This window comes from Cydia strobilella, chromosome 1, assembly GCF_947568885.1.
Source record: "Cydia strobilella chromosome 1, ilCydStro3.1, whole genome shotgun sequence".
Lineage (NCBI taxonomy): Eukaryota > Metazoa > Arthropoda > Insecta > Lepidoptera > Tortricidae > Cydia > Cydia strobilella.
Genome location: NC_086041.1, coordinates 21,689,299 through 21,714,650, shown reverse-complemented (window position 1 = coordinate 21,714,650; position 25,352 = coordinate 21,689,299). Strand labels below are relative to the sequence as shown.

The following is a 25,352-nucleotide window of genomic DNA, read 5'->3' as shown; positions in this document are numbered from 1 at the left end:
ACTGAGTATATGTTTACAAAAACTATTGTATCCTATAGATGAACTTGTGTTTTTTTAACCCTAAAGTACCTATTTGTTATGTACATATAGGAAATGAATCCTCATGTATCAAAAAGTGACCGTAAGAAACAGTAAATAGGCGGCGCCACCATACACTGAAGTACCTAGACCATACACCTAGTATTTTATACAATGCGACAAAATTAAAAACACGTTTAACATTCCTGACAACATACCAGGAACAACCAACGTAATTTGGTCGGGTTATTTGCTGCCCCTCTCCCATTTCATCTCTACATTATTATACCTGTATGGTTCATGTCATAGAGTCCCCTATATTATTACAATACTCCTTGGTCTCAGAGCCTACCTAGCGCCACCGGCGAGATTAGGAACTAATATTTACAGCTGAAAGCTGGTCACTTTTGCAACAATTCTGCCATGAGAGATTGGCATCCTTTCTATACCATCCATATGACATATATTATACACGTGCGACTCTCATCTGGCGGGCCTATAAATAAGGGCGCACGTACACGGGCGTCTCCGGTGACTAATTTGTTAACAAGTGTTCGGGGACACTTAATTGCCCGTAAGCGACGGGGCGTCATCGTCGCTCGGCGAATACATTATTTTGTCGAGATCTCCTCGTTAAATAATGAGAACGTTTAATTTACGACTCAAAGTATTTTAATGTACTTACCTGCCACCCGTATAACACTTTTATTTTTATCTAATTGCTTTTTTCATTTAATTTATTAGAACATACATGTTTGTAACTACTTACGTAAATTGTAAAGTACGTACGTACAATTTCATGGTACTGTATCTTTTAATAGGTATTTCCCATTAACAAGAAAAAGACAAAGTGAATTAATAATATGGAAATGAAGAAAAAGTAAGTATAACCTTTAGGTTTAGGTTAAACCGCGGCTACAAAAGGTTTTTATTGTAGGTATGTAAGAAACTATATGATATATTTTAATGAATAAATTAGGGGGGCACTCCTTACATGTAAGTGAGTGTTTTCTTAATAAACGTGTTGATAAGTGAATAGCAAATTTTTTTTTTTAAGTTTTGAAAATAATTTCTCCGAAGTCAAAAATATTGTGTCCCCCAACTTAAAAAAAGCTTAATAAATACTTTCTTCGAAGATTATATTGAATGAGATCGGTTGATAAGAAATTATGTTCTTATTAAAACGTCAAACCTAATATGTACAGCAACCCATAGGGCAAAACCCTCCATTAGGCGTGGTGGTGGTTCTTATAGAGCTAGATGAATATTAGACAATGCTGTAAATTGTATATTATTTATGTACCTTAATTCTTTTGATATAAAGTCCTCGTAATATTATTTGCTAAATAAAATGATGAATATTTTTATGTTTGCTACACAAATAAAGACCATAATAACAAATACTATATATTTTGTATGAAAATTAAAACCATACATGATTGAATCAATGATTTCAAATAATCCCAATACAATGATATGATAGCGGCACTTCAGAACACCAAAGCTATCTGTACGAGTAAAACACAAGTCATGTGCTCCAGCGCATACCTCCGCTGTGTAAGTATCTCGAGGAACACGAAAGTACAAGTTTAATACAATGTGCTTACCGGGAATTATCGATTTTTCAAGAGCAGACATGATTATCTGAAAGCGATAACAAATGAGGTTATTGAAGTTGGAAGTGTATTTCCAGAATTTTTATTTTATGTTAAAGAGCATCGGGAGCACCTACACCAAAGGTGGACAAGTGGAAATAGGTATGCAGTTATTTTAGCTTCCCATAACCGCCTCCTTTTTTGAAGTCAGTTAAAAAATGGACATTGCTTCTTAATAAGTACCCACACTAAATTAAAATTTATGGCTGAAACTGAAAATATTCCGGAAACTAATTATTTTCACTCTGACTGGATTATTTGCGAAATAGTTTTCCGTCCCTACCTAATATGAAATAATTAAGAAACATATTCATGAAAATGGCCTAATACATGCCACGAATTCATTTTCAGTTAACAAGTAGCTTTGTTTAAGTTACGCCTGTATTTTTTTACTAGACACCATAAAAGTAACTTATTAGAAGAACCGTTTTGCTAAGTAAGAGACACTATAAAATAATAAAACTAAATCAACAGTATATATTTAAAACCTAGCATAGAAGAATAAATACAATAATCTATTTGTACCCGTGAATGGGTTCTAGCGGGTGTATTACATATTTAACAGCAAACTTCTCCAAGGGGCCTCTACGTGTTGGATCTGTAAATTTTTCGAATATCATGTCAAGGAATCAATGTTCTGCAGTTACATTAAGATTCTGTGTTGGCAGTATGGGCGGAAACAGGCGAGTTTCGGGACAGCGGGCACTCGTCGCTGACGTCGGGCGGCTCGGGCGTTGAACAGTCGCTATACGCGCCGCCACGCCCGCGCCGCGACCGCAAGCACAACGATGACAGTGAGTACACGTCTTCACTTCATACTGACCTTGCTGTAAGTTGTGGCATATCTGATTAGTTTTCTATACGTTGATGAAAACAAAGAAGGAGTCATGTCGAGAGATCAAATTTCTAAAGACACACCCTACTGAAGCGTCCACCCATCAAACAATTGCGTAGTTTTTATTTTATTATTACAATGTCACTTACAGTATACACCAAACATGATACATAGGAATATAATAATTGAATTATACATAAATATAATAAATTATTAACAAAAACAGTGTCAGAACTTAAATAATATTAATAAATATCTAATCAGTACTAATGGTGCTCGGGGCGACTATAGCTTCGAGGTAGTGCCCGGCTGTGGCTAAGAATTTGACTTGGTACTGCTGTTTGGGAGGTTGAGTAAGGGTAGTTTACGAGGACGGAGATTGTGCCTTGGAACAGGTGGAAGTTGGAACATTAAAAGATATCTGCGCTAAGAGGTAACTGTTATTTGTCTGGCCTCGTAGTAAATGAAGAAATAACCGTATCAAGGCTAAATTTGCTTCGAGTGTCTGGTATCCCACCATATGACCATACCCAATACGGATAGTGGTCGGATACGGATAGTAAAAATACATTTTCTTAAACAAGTATCTTGAGAAGGATGTAATGCGAAATAGATAGCATATATAAAGAAGAATATTGTAAATTACGAGGATTTTGCTAACAGGACTTTTACCTTCAACGCCAATGAATTTGTAACCTCACACAATACAACAGCGTGGCAAATTATAACTCTTCATTAAAGTGGCCACACAAAGTGACAAACTTGATACTAAAAGCAAACTGAGTGAGCGCCGGGAAACCTATGGCAAATACCGTCGCGTTTATTCTAATGCCTTCACAAACATGCCGGCGAACGGCTTGCTCTAATTATGCAATTTTTATGCTTTTTATTCTGTGGCATTTTACTGCTGATTGGTTTGACATTCACCTTGAACGTTAACGGAATTCTATAATATCGATTAAAGGCTTCTTTCAAAACAAAAATCATGATTTTCCATGACTACCTATATAGTAAGATTTCCGGGCACCCAAACTGTTCGATAATATACCAGTGTTTATGTTTTGGATCAATCATTCAAATCATTTCAATCTAATAGCTATTTAGTAGGTACTTACATCAAGCGGTGTATGAATTTGCTATTTTGACACTTACTCATCTTGATATCTATCAAGATTAAGTGATGATTGATAAGATAAAAAATTATCATAATACCAGGTCACATATAATAATATAGTTTGTCGTTAAATCCCGGTATCTTGCGTGTTCGATAACTTTTACAACAATAAGTGTCGCCAGAAACAGACACCTATTATATAACTATCTATTACTTGGTAAATTAAAGATGTTATCGAATAGAGTGATCGTTGAAGTGGCCATGTACCGATATCGGTAACACATGTTCGTGCGATATTTACACGTCCATATCGCGTCGGTACAACGCAAAGGTTGCGCGTGGTGATGGATCGGTCGGCGACTCACAAAGCGTATCGGCGATAGCCGCTATCGCAACCTCTATCGACCTTATCGCCAGTTCCACCGGTAGCGCTCCGCCTAAACCTGAGACCGTAATCCCACCTTGTTCATTATACGCCAATGAGATTGCCAAACCATACAGATTGATGGTTTTAATAAAGTTGTCGAAATAAACGCGATACGCGCGCGATAATCCTCCGCAAACGTTTTGATTAGAAGCGTCGGCGTTATTAGAAATTCACGTTAGATATCTATTTGACGTTTGCATAATCGAGTTTATATAATCGCGCGTTTAATACTAAAATAAACTGGGTCCATAACGTAGATGTATCATGTAGCTACGGTTTTAAGTATCAGGTACCTACACGTGATTATTGGATACATTTAATAGGTAGTATTTATAATACGGATATATCCAAATGTGCTGTAATTACTACGATTTAATTTCAGACTGTCAACATCAGATTTAAAATTATAATTTGTAGACACTGAAGGATATCGTTAATCAAAAGCAGCATGAGAACATGCTTACATTTACTAGCGGCGGCCGGCCTCGATTTCAAAATGAACTATTTATTGAGTCTTCAATCAAGATAAGTAGGTACAATAAATTTGTAACCCTTAAGCCGATAAGCACTAATGAATAATAGATAATAATAATATATGAAAATAAATTCTAGATTACAATATAATTGTAGCAATGGGTATTCCAACAGTTGACTTATATTGTAATCTAGAATTAAATACAGCAAATATAAGGGACAACTCAATGTGAAACCTACCCATACAAATAAGTTACCAGCACTTTTTAACAAAACAGCAAAGTATTAACACAGAAAGGTGAGCATTAATATAAATGTTTTTTTTAATAAAACAGAAAACAGTAAAACATAAAACAGTTGAATGTTATATATATGTAAAATTGTATATGTATATATATATCACTCTATAAAACGAAACGATGAAGTTTGAATTTGTGCGTACAACTGGCACGTTCCCACATCCCACAGCGATGGGATGCGAAACGCTACTAACAGCTAAAACAGTAAGAATCGGTATACATAGGTACAGCCGCTTATACCCTCTAGAAAGAGGGGTACCTATCCAATGAAACCCAAGGAGTTATTTCTGCACTTCTATTTTGTCGTTGTATGTTGTATGACCTAGAAAGGACCATGAATTTTAGTACGATTTCATAACCAACTGTACCGGAATGCACATCGCCCCTTTCGTTGGGGAGTGATAGGTTATTACATCAATTCGAGATACGAGGTCGATGGCAATCAGTCCGCGCATATGGGTTTAGGCTGGATCCCAGTGTCAATGCGATAAGCCCGCTGTATATACGTACATGTAATTATAGAGGTTCTGCGATATGTGTTGATAAGTGAGCGTTGCGTCCATGGATGATTGCCATCGGTTTACAAAGTGACAACTGAACTGCTGCACTCGACAAAAACTCTTTGATTACCTAATCATTTTCCTGGTTACTGTAAGATTGGAGAAAAGGGGTAGGTACTTATTTAGGTATATATGTCATTAGAAAAACTTGATATTTATACAAAAAATAAATAAGTACTTACTCTAATTCAGATTCTTTAAGATTAATAATTAGCTAATCGCGGCCCCATGTTTTTGTTAAGAATAAATAATGATTTCAATGAAGCACTTGCATACGCAATCGATTTTATTGCATAAATAAAGCACGTGCTGCATGGAGCTTGAATTTACGGGCGTCGTAAAAGCATTAGATGCAGTAAGCCACTGTACCTAAGCCACGATTTAGAGATTTTCATAATCGTTGATTTAATATATTTTTTTATTCTGATATTTATTTATTAATAATTATTATAGAGGGAAGGACATACTTTTAGGATTGTATCAAATTTACGACCTGAAGCTAGACATTAATTTTTCATTTTTATATTAAATTGTAAGCATTTTAATCGTAAATCCAAAAAATGCAATATGCCCAACCTAATCTCATTAGGGCAAAGCTACAGTTAATTAATAAAATTATCGAAATGGTAAAAATAAGCGGAAAAAAACGTGAACATTTTAAAACTCTTCATGAAAAATCGCTACATGAAAAAGACGAATAAAGAAATTTGCGATGGTGAAATGTTATGTGATTATTATTAAAATGGGATACTGATTATTGTTAATATAAAATAGACACAAGATGTAAATATGTATAATAAAATTGACATGTAACTCTTGTTATGAATAAAGAAACTGAAACTGAACTGAACTGAACTGAAAAACCGCAATGTGAAAATTCGCTACTCAGACAAAATGCGTTTCTGAAAATTATCTAACAAATCCCCGTTAAAATATGAATGATATATGTACGCATATTAGGATAAATAACAATAATGTGCTGCACTTTATGATCGCAGACTCGCGGCCGCTCACAGAAGCGACGATCAAAACGGAGTCGACGACTCCGGGCGTGGGCGGCGACGACGGCCTGGACGACAAGGGCGACAAGAAGAACAAGCGGCAGCGGCGCCAGCGCACGCACTTCACCAGCCAGCAGCTGCAGGAGCTCGAGGCCACGTTCGCGAGGAACCGGTACCCCGACATGTCCACGAGGGAAGAGATCGCCATGTGGACCAACCTCACGGAGGCGAGAGTTAGGGTGAGTCGACTGTTTTGTTCTATATTTAGTGGGATTGGTTAGAGCACATTATGTCTAAAGTGACAAAACTTCCGGCACAGTAACTATACAATCAACTTTAATAAAATTAATGTTACAAAAGCTGTAAAAGTAACAAGGAATGTTTTATTACTTTGAAAGCAGTTAGTTAGTTAGTTATGCTGGGCATTTTCCGCAAATCGACATCCAATGTGCCTATTTCTCGTGAAACGAGGTAGCGCTACTCTAACCACCCCAGCTCCTCCACGAAGCCTAGCAAAGTCTTCAGGTTGCTAGTTGCCTCTTTTAGTGTGCATGGATTACCTAGGTATTTGCTCCTATACACTTCTACCTGTTTACAGTCTAGGAGAATATGTTTTGTTGTTTCTTCTTCTTCCACGCACGCTCTGCACATGGGGCTGTCAGTTTTACCCATATTATGTAGGTGTTTGTTTAGTGTGTTATGTCCTGTTATTAATCCTACTATTTTACGTAGTTGGCTTCTTGGTGTTTTCAGTAATATTTTGGTAAGCTTGTGGTTCAGTTTCGGTAGAATTTCTTTGGTTTGCCTGCATGTCTTCAATTCACTCCAGTACTTGTTGTGCAGTTGTCTGTGATGTTGTTCTAGCTGGTTGTGTATGTAGGATATTGGTAGAGGCATAATTGGCTCGGGTCCATATGCCGGTGTTTCTGAACCTTTCCTGGCCAGTTCATCCGCTGCATCGTTTCCTCTTGATCCACTATGCCCCTTTATCCATTGTACTGTTACTTTGTTGCCTTCTTTGCTCACTTCAGTGAGGCTCCGATGGCATTCAAGTATAAGCTCTGAGGTAAGTTTGTCGCTGCATAGCGCTTGTAGTACCGATTTACTGTCTGACAGTATTAGTATGGTTTCGTGTTTCACTTGTCGTCTTGTAATCGCATTGCAAGCTTCTATTATTCGTACACATTCAGCTTGGAATACCGTATTGTGTTCACCAAGGGGTTTTGTGATGTGTATGTTCAGGTCCTCTGAGAAGACACCACATCCTGTCCCTTCGTTTGTTTTTGAGCCATCTGTGAATATTCTTAGGTTTGTTTGGTTTAGTCCTTCTTTCGGATCTTCTGTTAACGATATGGCGTAATCTTTCCAGAAGATCATAGGTTTTGGTATTTTGTCGATAGGCGCTTCCAGCATGGGCATTTTTGAGATCGTATTTTCATAGATCTTCTTGTGCGATGAGCTGAAAGATGTCCATAGGTTTAGATTCTTCAAAAGAAGAGCTGTGGCAGCCGCTTCTTTCTGTATGTTACATGTGTAGTGGCAGGAGTCCTAGCATTATTTCTAGAGCTGCAGTCGGAGTAGTTCTCATGCAGCCCGTTGCAGCCACACATGCTAGTCTTTGTGTTTTATTTAGTTTGTCTATTACTGTGGTTAGCTGGGTGCGGGGCCACCATACAACCGCGCCGTAGCTGATCATTGGCATTATTACCAATTTGGACAGCCACAGTATAATGTGAGGGGCAAGTCCCCATCTTTTACCTACCATCCTCCGGCATTCCCAAAAGGCTACTGTTGCTTTGTTCAGTTTATTGTCCAGGTGTTTGTTCCAGTTCAGTTTATCGTTTACAGTTTACAGTTTGAAAGCAGTTAATAATCAGGTAGGTATTAGGTAAATATTGTTGTAATGATGGTTAGCATCCGAACGAGAAAAAGTTACTAATGCATGATTCACGTTAAAAAAAACTAAATAATATGCTCATCCTTTTGCCATTGTTGCCACTATGATTGATTATAGTTGGTTTTGTTTGTTCGTTGAGGCTCTACCTACATGATAGTGCCGCCTATGACAAACCAAGTAGTCGGTCAGAAATCAACAACAAAGTCCGAATGATAGTCTACTAGTACACTCTGAGAGGGGTTACAGTTAATGGAGTTGGCAACTGTCAAAGGTTTGCAGTGATGGCGCCATCATAGCATGCCCCTTTTTCTTTGAGATTTGGCTTAAAGGGCTGGCATCCAGGGCATTAAAAAAACAAAAATTTTACTCAATTCTAGGGATTGACAGGGCAAGCTATGCTGGCGCCATCTGCTAAATATTTCGACCAGCCAGCCAAGAATTATAAAAAAAGATCCAATATAATTGATCTAAAGTTATAATTTTCCCCTAATTTTCATTTGCTTATTGGCTGCTGTTATATTGCACACAAATGTATATGCAATTTATAACAGCTATTATAAAATTTGGCAAGTTATTACAGGGGTAAATAACTACAAAGATACTAACACAACCAATTAATATTTATTATAAGTACTGTACTGCAAGGGTAGTGTGGAGTAATTTATAGGTCGGATCACCGTAACTGTCCATATAGCCAAAATTAATGAGTAATCTTAAATATAGAAGTGACTTTTTGTCCCAGTGCGGAGGTGCAGTGCGCGCGAGTGTTTAGACTAATCGGCGCATCCGTTGCTCGGTATTTTTGTGCCTCCGACGGAACATGGAATCCCTTAATCCCTGAGCATTTGAACCGTCTATTTCGGTCCTATCATAATCCCCGGCTTAAGACTGATCGCACCCACACTCACTGTCAATAGTTCCGAAGGCCTGTTTCAGATTCTGCGGTTACGACTGTTCTATTAACAATGTTTTCTGGGATTCACGGAATACTTGACGGTTTCTTCGCTATGTTAAGATTTAGAGCGACTTAATCCTAAAACGCTTGCTAGCTTGAAAACACTATCGACCTGATTAGTTACAATGATAACTTAACGTGTTGGCAGATGAGGATTTTACGGACCAGGGCCATAAAATCATTTTTAAATGAATCTAAACAAAATAGAGGTATCTACATAGTAACATACCACAGAAAACTTTTACCTTTTTTTAAGTTATCTCAACTAAATAATTGCTTTGCAATTTATCGTCGTTTTCCTGTCATACATAACTATATAAAACCCATTACATGTAACATATTTAAGTCCAAGTCCTTCACCAAATGGTGTAAATCGATACTTTCCAGTCCAGACTTACACTTCAAGTAGATATTAATTTCGAATGCAATCGACCGCGTGTGTTCTTCAAAACATTGCGATCGGAATGTATGCAGGGCTGTCAGACTATTTGAAATAATATCATGAATGGAATTTCATACTATATACCATCGTGATGTATCGTGTAGGCAATAAATGAGCGGAAATGTCTTGAATATTACTCATGAAACTCATGAAATAGTGTTGTTTACACGAAGTAAAAATAGTCTCATTTATCTCGACTGTTGAACTTATTGTATTGGTAAATGTTTTCTAGAATTGTACTGCTATTTTTTTTTTCATAATATTAGAAAAAATAATAGTACTACGCAAAGTATTCTCACTTCTTAAGTTCTTAACGTATGTGAAGGGTACACGGAAAGAACACTTTAGTAACATTTTGAGTAATCGTGGTTTTAAAATTTGGAACCATGTCAAAATGTATGGTAATTCCGTGACCAGGTCTTTTTTAAATAAAATAAAAGTTGTGTTACATATATTATACAGTGTTAGCAAAAGATATACTTATAGTTCATTAAGAGCTCTGCATTTTGAAATGAAAATCTCATTTTCCAAAAAAAATGAGAATAGACATGTTCATTTGATGTTTGATGGTGAATCACGTTTTCCCTCTAAGGCGCACGACATGTCAAATTAAATTATTTGAATTCTGATCATTTCAGCCCGCTCATTTTCGTTGATTAGACTATGCCTTCAAAACACGCTTTTCGGATTGCACGCATAATTTAAAGTGAAGTCAAAAACCAAATATTCTTAAAATCTATCGAAATAGTAATTGGCAATAAAATTAATAATAAATGGATAGTTTTTTGACAACCCTAATCCCTGGCGGGCTTAGCGCTGCTCGCCCAATAAATCGTGCGCTCGCGCCGTCAAATCGACCGACATTATTTTTGTTCTCATTAGGGTCATTGCCTGCTTATGACTCAATTAGCCGTAAAATATGAATTAACTAAACGCTTGTTGTAAACCGGTCGGGTGCAAATTGGGTGTGAACATGACTTTATGATCGGTATGAGAATAAACTAACTGGGAGGTCGTGATAACATTACGTGAGTAGTTATATTTTTAAAACTGAAGCGTGTAACTTAACGGTAATAGCAAATTATCAATATTGGCAGCGATTGGGCAGGTTTTTAAATAGGTAACATCAATCAACGCGCTCAGTTTCCGAATGTAGCTCAGTAACCGCTTCAAAAATTGAAAAATTTATTACGGCCTGAAATTGTAAGATTAGGTCACCGAGCGACAACAGGACTTTACGATGCGGCGGTGTATATTTTTATTACCATGTATTATGAAAGAACTAACCATAAACTTCTAAATTGGTCAGATTTTTGTTCTTTTGTAGGTAGGTAATATTTGTAAATATTAAACACATTTGAAATAGTTAAAAACATGTTGGATAATCGAACGAGCGAGCGGAGCGAAGTGAAGTTCTTACATTCAACTTGGATTACTTGATTACGGCTGGCTAGGGGGCACGTCCCGGCTGAACTATCAGAAGATAGTTTGACGGACAATAACTTAAGGGTCCCCGGCAAGCTCGGTTCTCCATAAAACCGTAGTTCCGCTCTCATTTTAAAACGACTAGCTAGATTGCTCTCAAACTTTGTACTTACAATAGGATAAGGTATATCTATGTCAGTAATTAGTTTATGTAGCTTGAGATACCATAGTTAAATAATTTTTAAGAAAAAAACCGACTTCAAGGGGGGATGCCGCTGAAAGTTCACTTATTGTTGATGGTGCACTCTTAGATTCCAGACAATGAAATGAAAAAGACAGCAACTTTTGCCTGATTATGTAGAAAAGGAGGTAAAACCACCCACTTTTCTAGTAGCATTTCGTTTTTGTAAGGGTCGCAGTTCTAACCTAACCTAACCTACTTTTCTGATAGCATTTCGTTTCTGTAAGGGTCACAGCTCTAACCTAACCTAACCCACTTTTCTGATAGCAGTTCTGTTCTGTGAGAATCGCAGTTCAAAACCCACCCACCGACCTAACCCACTTTTCTAGTAGCATTTCCGGGTCCGGGTCTGGGTTCGGATCCGAGTCCGGGTCCGTGTCCGGCTGTCCGGGTCCAAGTTTGGGTCAGAGTTCGGTCCGGGTCCGGGTCCGAGTTGGGGTCCATGTCCAGACCCGGGTCCAGGTCCGAGTCCGGGTCCAAGTTTGGGTCTGGGTCCACAAGGAAGAGAACGAATCGCCAAACGTGAACTATGTGTCATTGAAGAGTTCCATTCTGATCATCATCAGCAGTTCCACTTCATTAAATGTCACTTTTTTAAATGTAAATGCTGGATTTGTTGATGAAAATAAAAAAAACACTATATGTATGCCTTTCACATTTGAGTAGTTCCCTCGATTCCTCATGGATCCCATCATCAGAACTCGAGCTTGACAAAAATGTTTCTTGAAAACCTAACTTGCTTAACAAACATAACGAAGAGGACAAATCGCCAAACGTGAACTATGCGTCATTGAAGAGTTCCGTTCTGATCATCATCAACAGTTCCACTTCATCAAATGTCACTTTTAGAACTGCGACCCTTACAAAAACGAAATGCTACTAGAAAAGTGGGTTGTTGTACCTCCTTTTCTAGATAATTAGGCAAAATATGCTGTCTTTTTCATTTCATTATCTGGAATCTAAGAGTGCACCATCAACAATAAGTGAACTTTCATCGGCATCCCCCATTGAAGTCGCTTTTTTTTTCTTAAAAATTATTTAAATGTAAGTGCTTGATTCATTGATGAAAATACTAAAATCACTATATGTATGCCTTTAACATTTGAGGAGTTCCCTCGATTCCTCATGGATCCCATCATCAGAACTGCTTTTTGACAAAAACGGGATCAATCTGTATGTAAATACTTACAATCAAAAAAATAATTTTCAAAATCGGTCCAGAAATACAGAATACAGAATACAGAACTTTATTGGTAAAAGCAAATTTTACAGGTCACATTTTACATTTACAAAAAAATATATGTACTTATGTTCGTTAATATAATGAATTACATATTTCATAACATGTTTAGACAAAAACATTTTTAGATTTAAATATAGTTAACATTAATATATTTTTTAAACTACCATGCAGAAGTCAACGACCTCATCGAGTATTTATAAATTCGTCAATGCTGTAGAATGCTTTTTCTATAAGCAGCAGTTTAAGTTTAGATTTAAATACTTGGTCACTATTTAAGTTAAGTATATCTGAGGGTAATGAATTATAAATAGTTAGTCCCATGACGCCGAGTGACCGGCGTGATTTGGCGAGTCGGCGCCTCGGGGCAAGAAGCCGGGGACGTCGCTCACTACTAGAACGTTTATAGTTCTGATGACGGACGGGTAGAAATGAGGTTATGGAGTAACAAACATTAAAAAAATAAAAAATAAACATACAATCCTTTGAAATCTTGAAGTCGGTTAAAAATACAGCGAATATAAATTTATCATACAAAACTTGTTTTTGCTTTATTTCGTTTGTTTTATAAACTGGAGCTATATAAACTAATTACAGACCTAGATATACCTCATGTCATTGTATGTGCAAAGTTTCATTACAATCCAACACATTTTTAAAATGAGAGCAGAACTACGTTTGTATGAAAAGGTGCAATTCGGCCGAGCTTGCCGGGGACTCTTAAATTATGAGCAGGTTTGATCAACGGGTTATGGAGCTAGAAGAGCCTAGAAGACCAAACAGCTATTTGTGAGGGGTCTTGCTATTCTGGTCATCTTATTTGCAATAAAGTATAATCGAGTTTGGTATCAAATGAAAGTGCTCGGTTTACACATTTATAATATTGTTTTTTAATTTACGATATTAAAATAATTGGCAATTTTTGTCACAAAATAAAATAAACATAATATAGGTAGGTATTTGACATTTGACAAGAAAGATTACGGCTTACCACAGATACGGTTTATTTTAATCTCTATGGTGGATTAAGAGGCCGGTGTCGATTTTAGTCGCAAAAATGTAAAATTGATAGATTTAGTCGGTGAAATTGTACACCTTTTGTTACCTAATTGAAATAACAAGTACTGGTTTCTATTAGCATGTCTTCTTATCTTACCTTTTATCAGATCAAATTTTTGAAATCAAACTCACTAGATTAGTAATGTTTTTTTTTTCTGATGGACGTTTAGGTAAACGCGCGTAAAGCACTGATTTTGTCGCTCTTATTTGTAAATTTCGTAAAGTTTGGACGGCTCAACATGGTAATTTTGTATTACAAATATCCTGTACTCCACCTTTTACAGACTACATTTTTATTATTATGACTTTGAAGTAGTGTAAGTGAAAGTTAGACGTAATCAATTTTCTCCAGAAATTACTGCAAAACAAGTGACAATTTCTCTGAAAATCGACTTAATTTCAACGTAATTTTGATACTTAAACAATCTACAACATTTGCTGAAACTATTCTTATACATCAATTTGTATAATTTACCACCATAATTTTTTGATGAATTTTTAAAAACTGCCCCTTCGCTTTATATATTACCGGTGAGTCCAGTGACGCATGCTCGCGACCTCATTATTAAAAGGCAAGATGAGAAGACGTGCTAATCGAAACCAATACATGTTATTTAGATATTACGTAACAAAACGTGTATAATTTCGACGACTAAATTTATCAATTTTACATTTTTGCTCCAAAACCGACACCGGCCTCTTAAAGCCGTATCAGACTACCGCACCGCACCGCGACCTTGGTGCGCCGCACCCATAAGTAAAAGAAATATGTCTTTCTCGCTCTCACTTATGGGTGCGGCGAACCAAAATCGCAGTGCAGTGCGGTAGTCTGTTACGGCTTTTAAATCTATCAGTTAATGGAGCAAGTGGAGCCCCACAGACCTTGCAATAAATCGAACGCAGTTTTCGATCCTTTGCCGACTAGGTAGGTGACGCATTAAATTGATCTAACTTTTTGGCGAACCGCGAGTTCTCAGTTCGAGGCGAACAAATAGTATATATAGTCCTCCACATCGATTTTAATGACGGCTACCTCGGCAATCAAGGATTTTTCCTCTCATGAGCTCTTATGTGGCTAACCAGGCCAAACTTGCTCTTAAACACCCTTTCAGATTCACAGCAGTAGAGTTGACTGGCCGTGTTGTACGTATACACGTAGAGGGATTAGGTCTTTCCTTGCGTAATTGGCGTTTTACGTCTAGTGTCGCGAGGCGGTTTTCCTCAAACGACTTGGTGAATTCGAAGATGGTAGGCTGGCAAGATGACAGTTTCGCAACGAGCTCCTCCCAACGTGTAGGATTGATCGGAAAACCGGTACGATCGGTAAAGGTCAGGATGCATTGGAAAGGCCGCAAGCCACTAAGTGGATTCTGACGAACGCCCTTAAGGTTTTCCACACTACTCTGCTACATCAACATTTAGGAAGATTTAAGTCGATGTAGACTTTACATTCACGGGAATCATCCGTTAACTACTCCACAGCTGCCCGTGGATGTAGTCCCCTTTTCTAGGTTTTTCCCACTGACGTTGTTGCCCGGGGTATGGCCGCTGTCACTACAGCTTCTTGGAGCCACAAGGAAAGAGATTGCAGAGGTCAATCAATGAATTTGGAACACTCCGCCATACCCCGCAACACTAAAAAATGTTGATATGATAAGGTGGGATAAGACTAACATAATAGTTTTTTTTGCTCGGGGCAAGACTAACAGTATGAGGATTCTATACAAGTGATAGTCTTACAGATTTGAATGATTCACTAGTTAGTTTCACTAGACTTATACGTCGAAATATCGGGAGCTCGAAAACAATACAAAAGGTAATCAGGTTCATATCCCGGTCGATATAAGTCAAGTGATAGTCTTAGCCCGGTGATAGTCTTACCCCACCTTACCTTAACTTATATTCTAAAATTTTGTAAAAAATAAATTATTTTAACATGGACGCTTAACGTATAAAGCAAACGTAAATATACCTCTCAGATTTGTCATAAAATCCGAAAGCATCTAGCTATTACTAAAAAGCTTAGTCCGTGCTTTTTAGTAATAGATACACACATTTTTTGTCCTCTATCCTTGTTAGTTTTCGAGGAATTCGCAAAGGACATCATCGGCAATCGGCCGTGAAACAGTTCGCGACGTCTCATCTGAGCGACACATTTCATCTGGGCGACACGACTCATTGAACCACGCTATTGACGTCTGGAAAGGGAATTAACCCATCGATCTGCCGTGAGCATTGAACATAGTCTCGATACTGTCTTATTGCAGTTAGGAATACCAACTGAAGAAATGGAACTTTTTATGCATTGTACAAGCTTATCATTTTTTTAGTAAATAATTCTTAAACGGTAGCCCGTAGCAAAAAATGTTCTATTACATAAGTATTCTACATAAAATTTTCTATAAAAAAGGTTCAGTACACTTTTTTGCTAGGATAAATATTTCAAAATATATTAAAGTGGGAAAGTTACTTATAATTTGTTCTGTAATTTAATAACGGGTCACTCCAGTCCAGTCCAGTGACTTTTATTCTATGTTTTAGATTTCTAACAAGTTGTAGCACGACTGATTTAATATACTACCTACTCGTACCAGTTTGCAATCAAAATCCATGTCAATCATCCATTTGGTAGTTGTACCCAAAAAGAATAACTGCTAAACTGTTTGCATACAACGCAGACAGCGTTAAAACAAAAAAAATGCAACGTAAAACCCTGAAACGTTTTCAGGTAAAATAAATAATGCTTCGTGCCACACCGACTGTCAGCGGCATTGCACACGGCTTTTATCTATAAACGAGTTCACAAGTGTGTAATAGTGTAAGGACTCGCGTTTTGTACGAACGTGGGTTAACTGTTTAACTAACGTGGGGCCAACAAGACACCTTCATAACTCTAAATATACTATCACTGACTTGCCAATACTAAGTTACTTTGACGACGCAAAATTGGATTGTTTTATTAAGCTTTTGAGGGACCGAATCAATCTGTCGTCAAATGTAACACAGTGTTTGGTAGGTACTATTTCAGTGCTCTACATAGTGTTTTACATCTTAAATACTGTCAATTAGCTTGTTCTTAAAACCAGATGGTGAGCTAAACATTTAGGAATTACGGGCAATTTTAGGAAACGTGTAGAGTTTTACAAAATGTTAGCACTCGTAATGAAATGAGAATGATACATGGGTAAATATGGGAAACAAGTGGAATTTGGATAATGTGGAATTGATGTTGTAGTGAATTCGACCAAATTATCATTGTGAATAAATACCAGTGAGCACAGAATCGCCGCTACCACTGCAACCCAGTAGTAGTAGTAGTAGTAATAGTAGTATGTAGGTACATAGTATACTACGGGTTCCCATATTCCGTTCCATACCAAGTGACAACATGACAGGGTTGCATGTTCAGTAGTATCGAGAGTTGGTCCGCTGGTGCTGCAAAGTGTGCGCCACGTCGTAAGCCAGTGGCCGTGACAGGGCTGCAACGCCGCGGGGTGCATTTAATATCTGCACCGTAGGGTTGTCGCTAATCCAGTCCGAACATAAATCACACCATTTGGTCACACATCAAAGATTTTGAGAGGAGTTAACTGAAATATCAGTTTTGAGGTAGGTAGAGTGAGGTAATAGTACCAAGTGAAAGATTTCGTTCTTGAAGTGGATAGGTATTGCAGGAACAGTGGTTGTTATGCCAATGCTGTAACAAGTAATTAAAACTTTTTTGTGATTGACAGATGGTTTTTATCAATTTAAGCATCAATTAAACTTGATTTTTAAAACACACCACTCAATCGTATGATGCCTGTTATATTTATTAATATTGAGATAATGAGAACTAATGTGTATATATAAACCATCCCTGAATAGTAGACTATAACTATAACATTATTATAATTAAGTATAACAATTAATCTGAAGGTATTTAAATGTGTCGTATGTAAAAATGCAAACAAATTTTGATAACATTTTTTTTTTACTCAGTAACATTTTGTTCTATAAATACGTGATTCAATATCCCTAATGCTTGTAATATTTACGAACAATCCGGTCTCGGAAGCAAAAACTTGACCGTAAATTTACGACTGACTTCTTTATTACAATGAGACAACCCTATATTCGGCGAGCATCAATTTCAAGTTTATATCCTCTATCCATTTATATGAGCGCGTGTTTATTTGACTTTGGAATAGTGATTTATCCTGTGCTATTATTATAAGATGAAGTTTATATTCTACACCATAAGGTTGATTATTGTTTGATTCAGAACAGAGGGTAAGCGTTCTGTTAGAACGTTATTTGATTGATGACACTAATAAAACTGTGATTCCAGTTTAATTTAAAATTTAAGGCAATTTGGTCGCAATCTGACCGTGTAATGACTATAGAAGCAAATTCATCAGGCCATAGTTAATCTGCGGACGTTGATTTGACAAGATTTTCTATTTAGATGGACAATTCATCATCATTTAGAAAAACGTTGCCGAAAGATTGTTCTTAGCGGAGGGGAGTTTTTGTTGATACCCCAGCATGACTTAGACCACATAATACCTTCTAAGAATGACTTGTTCAAAATATTAACACAAGGCAGTTAAAATGTGTGATTCTGATTTCAAAATGTAGGTAATAGTCACAATAAAATATTTAAAAACTACCCTGGCTGTCCAGTCGGGTTTCGTAAGTATTCAATTTTTACGTAAGTATTCTATTAAAAATGTCACCTAGGCCATAAAACGACTCGCTTGACACTCAGTTAATCAAAATTAGCTTAGTAGTTTTGACGCTATGGTGAAGCATACGTAAATAGTATACAGACATTGACTACTAAAATCGTAGCCCCTCTCATAGCCGGGTAAAAATAGTTTAATAGTTTAAATAATAGTTTAAAAAATATTACAGATGATTGGATGAAATAAGTTTGGCTTTTGCTCTTTTGTTTTTTTTCTAAGTAAAATCATCATAGCATAACTAATCAGCCCATTGAATAAATATGGTAGGTACAAGAAACATTAATATCGATTTCGGAAGCATTAAAAATTGTCCCTCCTTGCGGCTGGGTAGGGTACGGTCACCAACGTGCAATAATATATTTAAAGGATTAGCAGGGACGCAATATTGCGACCCTCTGCCCTGCCTCCGCCTATTCAAATAATGGAAATTATTTCCACATATGTGCACCTAAATAAATATCATTCTGTTGTCATTATTGAGCACCCCAAAGTTCCTGTGGAGTTATTTTCACCCGTTTGTTCGCGGTTTCAATGGGAAACGGCGCGGTTTGTGTGAATTGGTAATTAATGTGCTATTGTAGGTTATCCTTTCACATTTTATATTGATTTGATAATTCCGATAAGGCTCTCGTTTTGTTTTTAGTATATTTATTGGTTTCGTTGGTAGCAAATAAAAAGAAACATTCTTCTTTTGCTGATAGCTAGTTTGAATTGAGTCGAATGGGCCAGAGGTCTAGACTCAGCAATGGGAACCACGAATAATGTGCCGAACGATCGTTTTCCACTTTTTTTGGTCTCCGGCAGGTAGTGTGTTCGTCTTCCTCAGACTTTTTACCAGTGCTGTTGCGGTGGTTATTATTGGTGTATAGACAAGAAAAATATTGCCAATCTCAGATTTCACACACAATCAAAATTATTTTGTGTATACTTACATTTTTTACTAGTCTACTCGTACATAACGAAAACCAGTTCGCAGGCTCCCCTAAGGTTCGGGCCCCAGTTTGACGAACAACGGATTAAGGACTAGGCACTTTGTAATTAAACCGTGCGGAATGCGAATACTAAATGCATAACATTATTATTGTGATAACGGTTTGCGGCAGTTCAATTACCTATTTCATAATAAGCAAACCAAGTTATATACAGGTAGTCATTAATATCGTTTTAAGGAATCTAAGAAATAGTTGTTACAACACTATTTATTGACCCGATTTTATCATACTATTTTCAACAAAATAAAAGTATATGCTGCATTCGGCTATAGTACTTAAGGGTCTACAATTATGCATTTTCCGTTACATCATTACGGTCTCCTTCTGTTATTTAAAGGAAATCACTATATTAAATCATTTTACGGTTTAGACTCACTTGTTTTAGTCACTCGCGCGATTATTGAAATCACTATAATATTAAGCCATCAGTTATTTAGCAAAGCAAAATTTAGTATTTTTATGAACTTGGTAGACTTTTATAATGTAAATAATAGATTAAATATCACATTGGATCTTACGTGGGAAGATCTTTTAAGAATAACAGCACATAAATTCTGAGTTACCTACCACACATGCGTTCATGCGAATTTGTGAAATTTATGTTTTGAAAAACAAACGATTGTATATGGGGTGGAAACGAGCGTTCATGTTCACTTAACCGAGGAGGAGGGTATTATTTACCGTTTCGGCTGGGTGCGCCCGCCACTGAGTGAGACAAATACCTCTGGCGGGACGATATTTATTGCTCGAGCTTGGATTGCGCGATTTATCGGCGAGGAACCGATCGATAGCTGGGCATGAGCGAGTAATCGCCACTTACGGCGACTTATCACCTCGCCCGTCGCTGCACTGTATCGCCGTCCTGACAACCCTGACAGATGTGCAGCCGAAGTTAAGGCCGCGGTGCCCATCCATCTCAATCCTTCGCGAATTGCATTTCCTACATGCTATCAGTGTCGCGCGGTGAACTAGGAGTAGGAAGGCGGTGATATTTCACCGCCCTGTGTTTAACTGCTGCAGATTTATAATACTGCCAGAGCTACAGGAGGTCTGTAAATCGGCTCTGTCCAATTGCTTGATTCTATAAGATACCCATTTTCTTTTATAGATCATTTAAATATATAAGGAGACAGATGACAAAACGAATGTAAAAGCTTGATAGAAATATTGAGGTACAAGTTTCTGTAGAGATATGTAGTAAGATTTCAGCAGTTTTTGTTATTGTGTAGCAATGAATAAATAGCGGGCCGTCGGCGCTGACGGAAGGCCCATAAATCAGCAGCTATCTGCAAAGTGGCCGCGCATCGATCCTGCCCGTCTGACGCGTACTTTAATCTTATATATGTATATATCACCTCAACTAATATTCCGAAATACAAATACTCCATGTAGAGTATATTTAAGTACAAATGTACCTATTTATTTTAACTTGTATACTTTATAATCTAAAAGTTCATTACTGAAGACACCTAACTAGATTAGTTCCCAAGCAAATGGTGCATCTAAATAAAGAGTACTAATGTGCGTATCACCCCTGTGAGTCCTCAATTTTTTTAATTTTCAAATTTTCAATTTAAAAATCCAAAGCTTAGGACATCTTAAACGAAAGTGAAGGTTTAAACGGAAAGGAAGCTACATGCTGGAATCTAGGGATTACCTGAGGGCTGCGCTGCAGCCGGGCTTCCGTTTCGCGGGACGGATTGTATTGAATTAGGCACTCTTCGCGGGCCAAATTGGCAGGTTCGCGGACTAAATCCGGCCGTGGCGTGGTTTGGAGACCGCTGGCCTACACAAAACTGCGGGGTAATAAACAATTAGCTATTTTAAATTACGTTGTGTATCATTTAAGATGAGATCAGCAACCATCAAGTTTGCGACCCACCTATCGTTATATATCGATGACTTATGTATGTAGGTGATTATAGATAAAGGAACTGTAAAGCATTCGAAATTAGTAAAGTACCTATATCATTAACATTAGCAGCACTTTAAATGCTAATCTTACCTACTAAACAATATAAACCTAGCGAGCATAATGTTATGAAATTCATAATAGTTAGACCTAAAACCCCATTCGAACAATAGGTACGAAGTTTTAAATCAGAATCAGGATGCGCACGGCGTTGCGTAGCTATTTACTTTGCTCATTACAAAGTTGACGTCACGTTATTCCGCGATTCCGGCCACGTCCTAACCGCCGCTCTAATTGCGGCCGGAATGAAGACGGACGAGCGGGGCGATCGGACGCGACGCGGGTGCGATAAATGAGCCCTGCGATCGATGTTGTTTAGGTTGTACTTAGCCCGAGGTAAGATTAATTATTGGGCTCTGTTACTGTTTAACCGGATTTTTAGGATTCCGTACCTCAAAAGGAAAAAACCGTTCCGTTAAATAATCACGTTTGTTTTATGGGAGCCCCACTTAAATATTTATTTTATTCTGTTTTTAGTATTTGTTGTTATAGCGGCAACAGAAATACATCATCTGTGAAAATTTCAACTGTCTAGCTATCACGGTTCATGAGATACAGCCTGGTGACAGACGGGCAGACAGACAGACAGACAGATAGCGGAGTGTTAGTAATAGGGTCCCGTTTTTACCCTTTGGGTACGGAACCCTAAAAACGGAACCCTTATAGGATCACTTTGCTCTCCGTCCTTCCATCTGTCTGTCAAGACCCTTTATCTCGGGAATGCGTGGAAGTCTCGAGTTGAAATTGAAACCATATACTCAGGTCTCGCTCGGTCTCGGTCGCTCGGTCATAACTCGCAGAATTGCAAACCTTAAGTGGCAGTGGGCGGGGCACATTGCTCGCAGAACTGATGGCCGGTGGGGCCGGAAGGTTCTGGAGTGGCGTCCGCGTACCGGAAGACGAACTGCCGGTAGGCCTCCAACGAGATGGAGCGACGACCTGGTGAAGGTCGCGGGAATTCGGTGGTTGCGAGCGGCACAGGATCGGTCGGAGTGGCGAGCCTTAGGTCTATGTCCAGCAGTGGACGTCTATCGGCTGACATGATGATGATGACTCAGGTCTACAGTCACTTGAAGCTGTTAAAAAATCAAACTTCTAAGTTAACGTAAAAAAAGATATGGCCGTTTATGCCGCAAAAAACATATATTTCGACACTCTCAAGGGAATTAAAATTAATAGGGTACTTTCCGTGGACCTAGAACTATGAAATTTAGCAAGTAATATCGTCTTACACGAAAAATACAGGGAAAAATCTGAAATCTGTAAAGTTGTAAAAAAATACAAATAAAATTAAAAAATAGTACCCTCGGTAAGCGAGTCCGCACCTGGCCGGTTTTTACTCTTCATAATTATCTGTGGTGTCTGGAGAATCTTTGATAATGAATGACTCGCCAGTGTTATACCGTCTATCCAAACTAAACTACCGATAATTATACTGTAAATACTGACTATAAGTAGATGACAGTAAGTAGATACACATTTAGGTAAATCTAAATCATAGACACACACTTACACGAACTTAAAAATGTTTCATGTTGTCCCCAGGTATGGTTTAAAAACCGAAGGGCGAAATGGCGAAAGCGGGAGCGCAATGCCATGAACGCGGCTGCGGCTGCCGCCGCTGACTTCAAAAACGGTTTCACCACGCAGTTCAACGGACTCATGCAGCCCTTCCCCGACACCGACATTTACTCTTCCTACCCCTACAATAATTGGGCCGCCAAAGTCCCAAGTCCACTAGGAACGAAAAGCTTTCCATGGCCCGTAAATCCTCTGGGTTCCGTCGTTCCGGCCAGCCATCACCAAGGCTCCGTCAACTGCTTCAACACGGCTACGTCGATGGGCGCCGTCGGCGGCGGCAGCATGGCGGTAGCGGGCTCGGCCGGCGTCGGTGCCGGCGTCGCGCCTTGCCCATATACCGCTCCCCCCAACCCGTACACGATGTACCGGACGGAGCCGTGTCCGGCGATGTCGTCGTCGATAGCACAGCTGCGGCTGAAAGCGAAGCAGCACTCTACAGGGTTCGGCGGTGGCTACGGGACAGTGTCGCCTGTGTCGCGGGCTGGCTCGGCGCCGCTGTCGGCGTGTCAGTACGCGACGGGCGGGGTGGGCGTGAGCGACCGCGTGCTCTGAGACGAGGCGCGCGGCCGCGACGACGCGCGTTCGCCGCTGCTGACCGCCGCGCGCGCCTCCTAGTCGCCGCCCGCGCCCGACGCCTCCACACCTCTTGGACTTTATAGGCATCTGTGGGACTGGTTCGATTGATTCTGTGCACGAAATAAGCGTACCGTTTATGCTGCGAGCGTTCATAATTATGTGGAGCAATTACAACATATAAAAGCAACAAGCGTTTCAAAACTGGAAAATAAAGTACTTAAGTACCCAATTTCTTTTTGATTATATTTGTACAAAACATGTATTGATATACAGGGTGTCCCGTAAACATGTTAGCTTCATGAATAAATGATTACATTTCAAACTGTATAAAGCCAATAATTACTTCCCGTTTACATTCGTTAAATGATGTACAGTTGAAAGGAATATTTATCTTTTAACAGTGCAACCATTAGTACCTTTGTCGTAGTTAGATCAAAACTCACCTAACTCCGGCAGATTAGCATGAGCGTTTCGTTCGCTTTGGAAGTTGTATTAAAGCTGCAGGTATTAACAGTCAGCAGATAAACTTAACGTAAGCATTACGGTTGTTTCGAGCATGTCGTTCTTGTTGCAGCTGTGTGAGAGCTGTGAGGGCATATTCGCGAAAAGCTGGTCGGCAGAGTTAAGTGGCTGGGTTGCAGCTAAAACACCTATTTATTTGCAAATATAATTTATGTACAGTGCAATATATGCGTGTTTAGTCAAAAGGCAGCACTCTAACTACCACTTAGCAATGAGGTGCTATTCGGATAACAAAGGTTTTAATAAGTCGCCACATTGTCGGTTTAAGAAAACCGACAATGTGGTACACCTGTGGTGTCTCATTAAATTGTCATAATTATTAACAATGGTTCACATATTTTTCATTATTGATAACAAAAACCACCCTTTCGTGATTATGTCCCAGGAATCATGCTGCATGAGTGTTGAATTTCTCGTGAACAAAGTTCCGTTTGAAACTTCGGGCAATAATACCTAACGATTCTTGTAGGATATTAATACGTACCTTGTAAATATGTAGTTATGTACTTACGTATACCAAAGCGATGTGTGCAATTTTATAAGCTTAAAATGTATGTACCTAGATGTAAACATTTAAGTATGTAGTTTAGAATGTAAATATAATGAATGAGTAAATAATTTGCGTTACATATCGAAGTAACATTGTGATGCGACGTTTTTTTGAAAAGTTTATCACGTCATAAAATTGGGTTACGTCTTAACTTTTCTAAAAATGCCGATGAACGCATTTAAATAAATTTAAACTAAATAAATTCAGAATTTCATGAAAACATAATATAAAACACGGTACATAGACTTACACAGTTAATTGTTATGATTGTCTTATAAGTTTTTTTGTGCTGTGCATTTTTGCAGTGTTGTTAAATGAATTGTCAGTTGTTGTTAATTTATTTAAGTCACAAAAAAGCAATAACAGTTTATATTAAACCACAGTAAGAATATAATATATTTTGTATCAACGTATCCGACTAGGGAAACCATAATGATCGCCAGTATTTCTAGTATTTAATATAACTTTTAAATTGTAAATTAAAATGAATATTTCCTTTTTAAGATATTTATTTTTAAAAGAACGCATTTTTGTACCTGTACCTACACTGAAGTTGTAATAATACGCAAAACTCTACGCAGGGGGCGCCACTACCACAATCTGAGGGTCTATCGCACAACAAGAAAATCTAAATTTCGTTATCTAACATCTCTGTCACCCTTGCATATTCGAGCGATAAAGAGGCAGATAGCGAAATTTCGAATTCGCTATTCGAAACATCAATGTCATATTTGATTATCTCTGAAAACTTGTCAAAAACCTGTTAAAGGTACAGTATGTATAAGTTACT

At 38.1% G+C, this 25,352-nt stretch overlaps 1 protein-coding gene across 1 annotated transcript in view; it reads left to right on the top strand.

The window, feature by feature from the left end:
* LOC134741935 (pituitary homeobox homolog Ptx1) overlaps positions 1–25,098 on the top strand; it is a 66,887-nt gene extending 41,789 nt beyond the window's left edge. Inside the window, exons 3-5 of the mRNA XM_063674812.1 lie at positions 2,342–2,467; positions 6,381–6,622; positions 22,879–25,098. Coding sequence (XP_063530882.1) covers positions 2,342–2,467; positions 6,381–6,622; positions 22,879–23,466 — 956 coding nt within the window. The 3' untranslated portion in view covers positions 23,467–25,098. The remainder of the gene's footprint in view (positions 1–2,341; positions 2,468–6,380; positions 6,623–22,878) is intronic.
* The last annotated feature ends 254 nt before the right edge of the window (positions 25,099–25,352 follow it).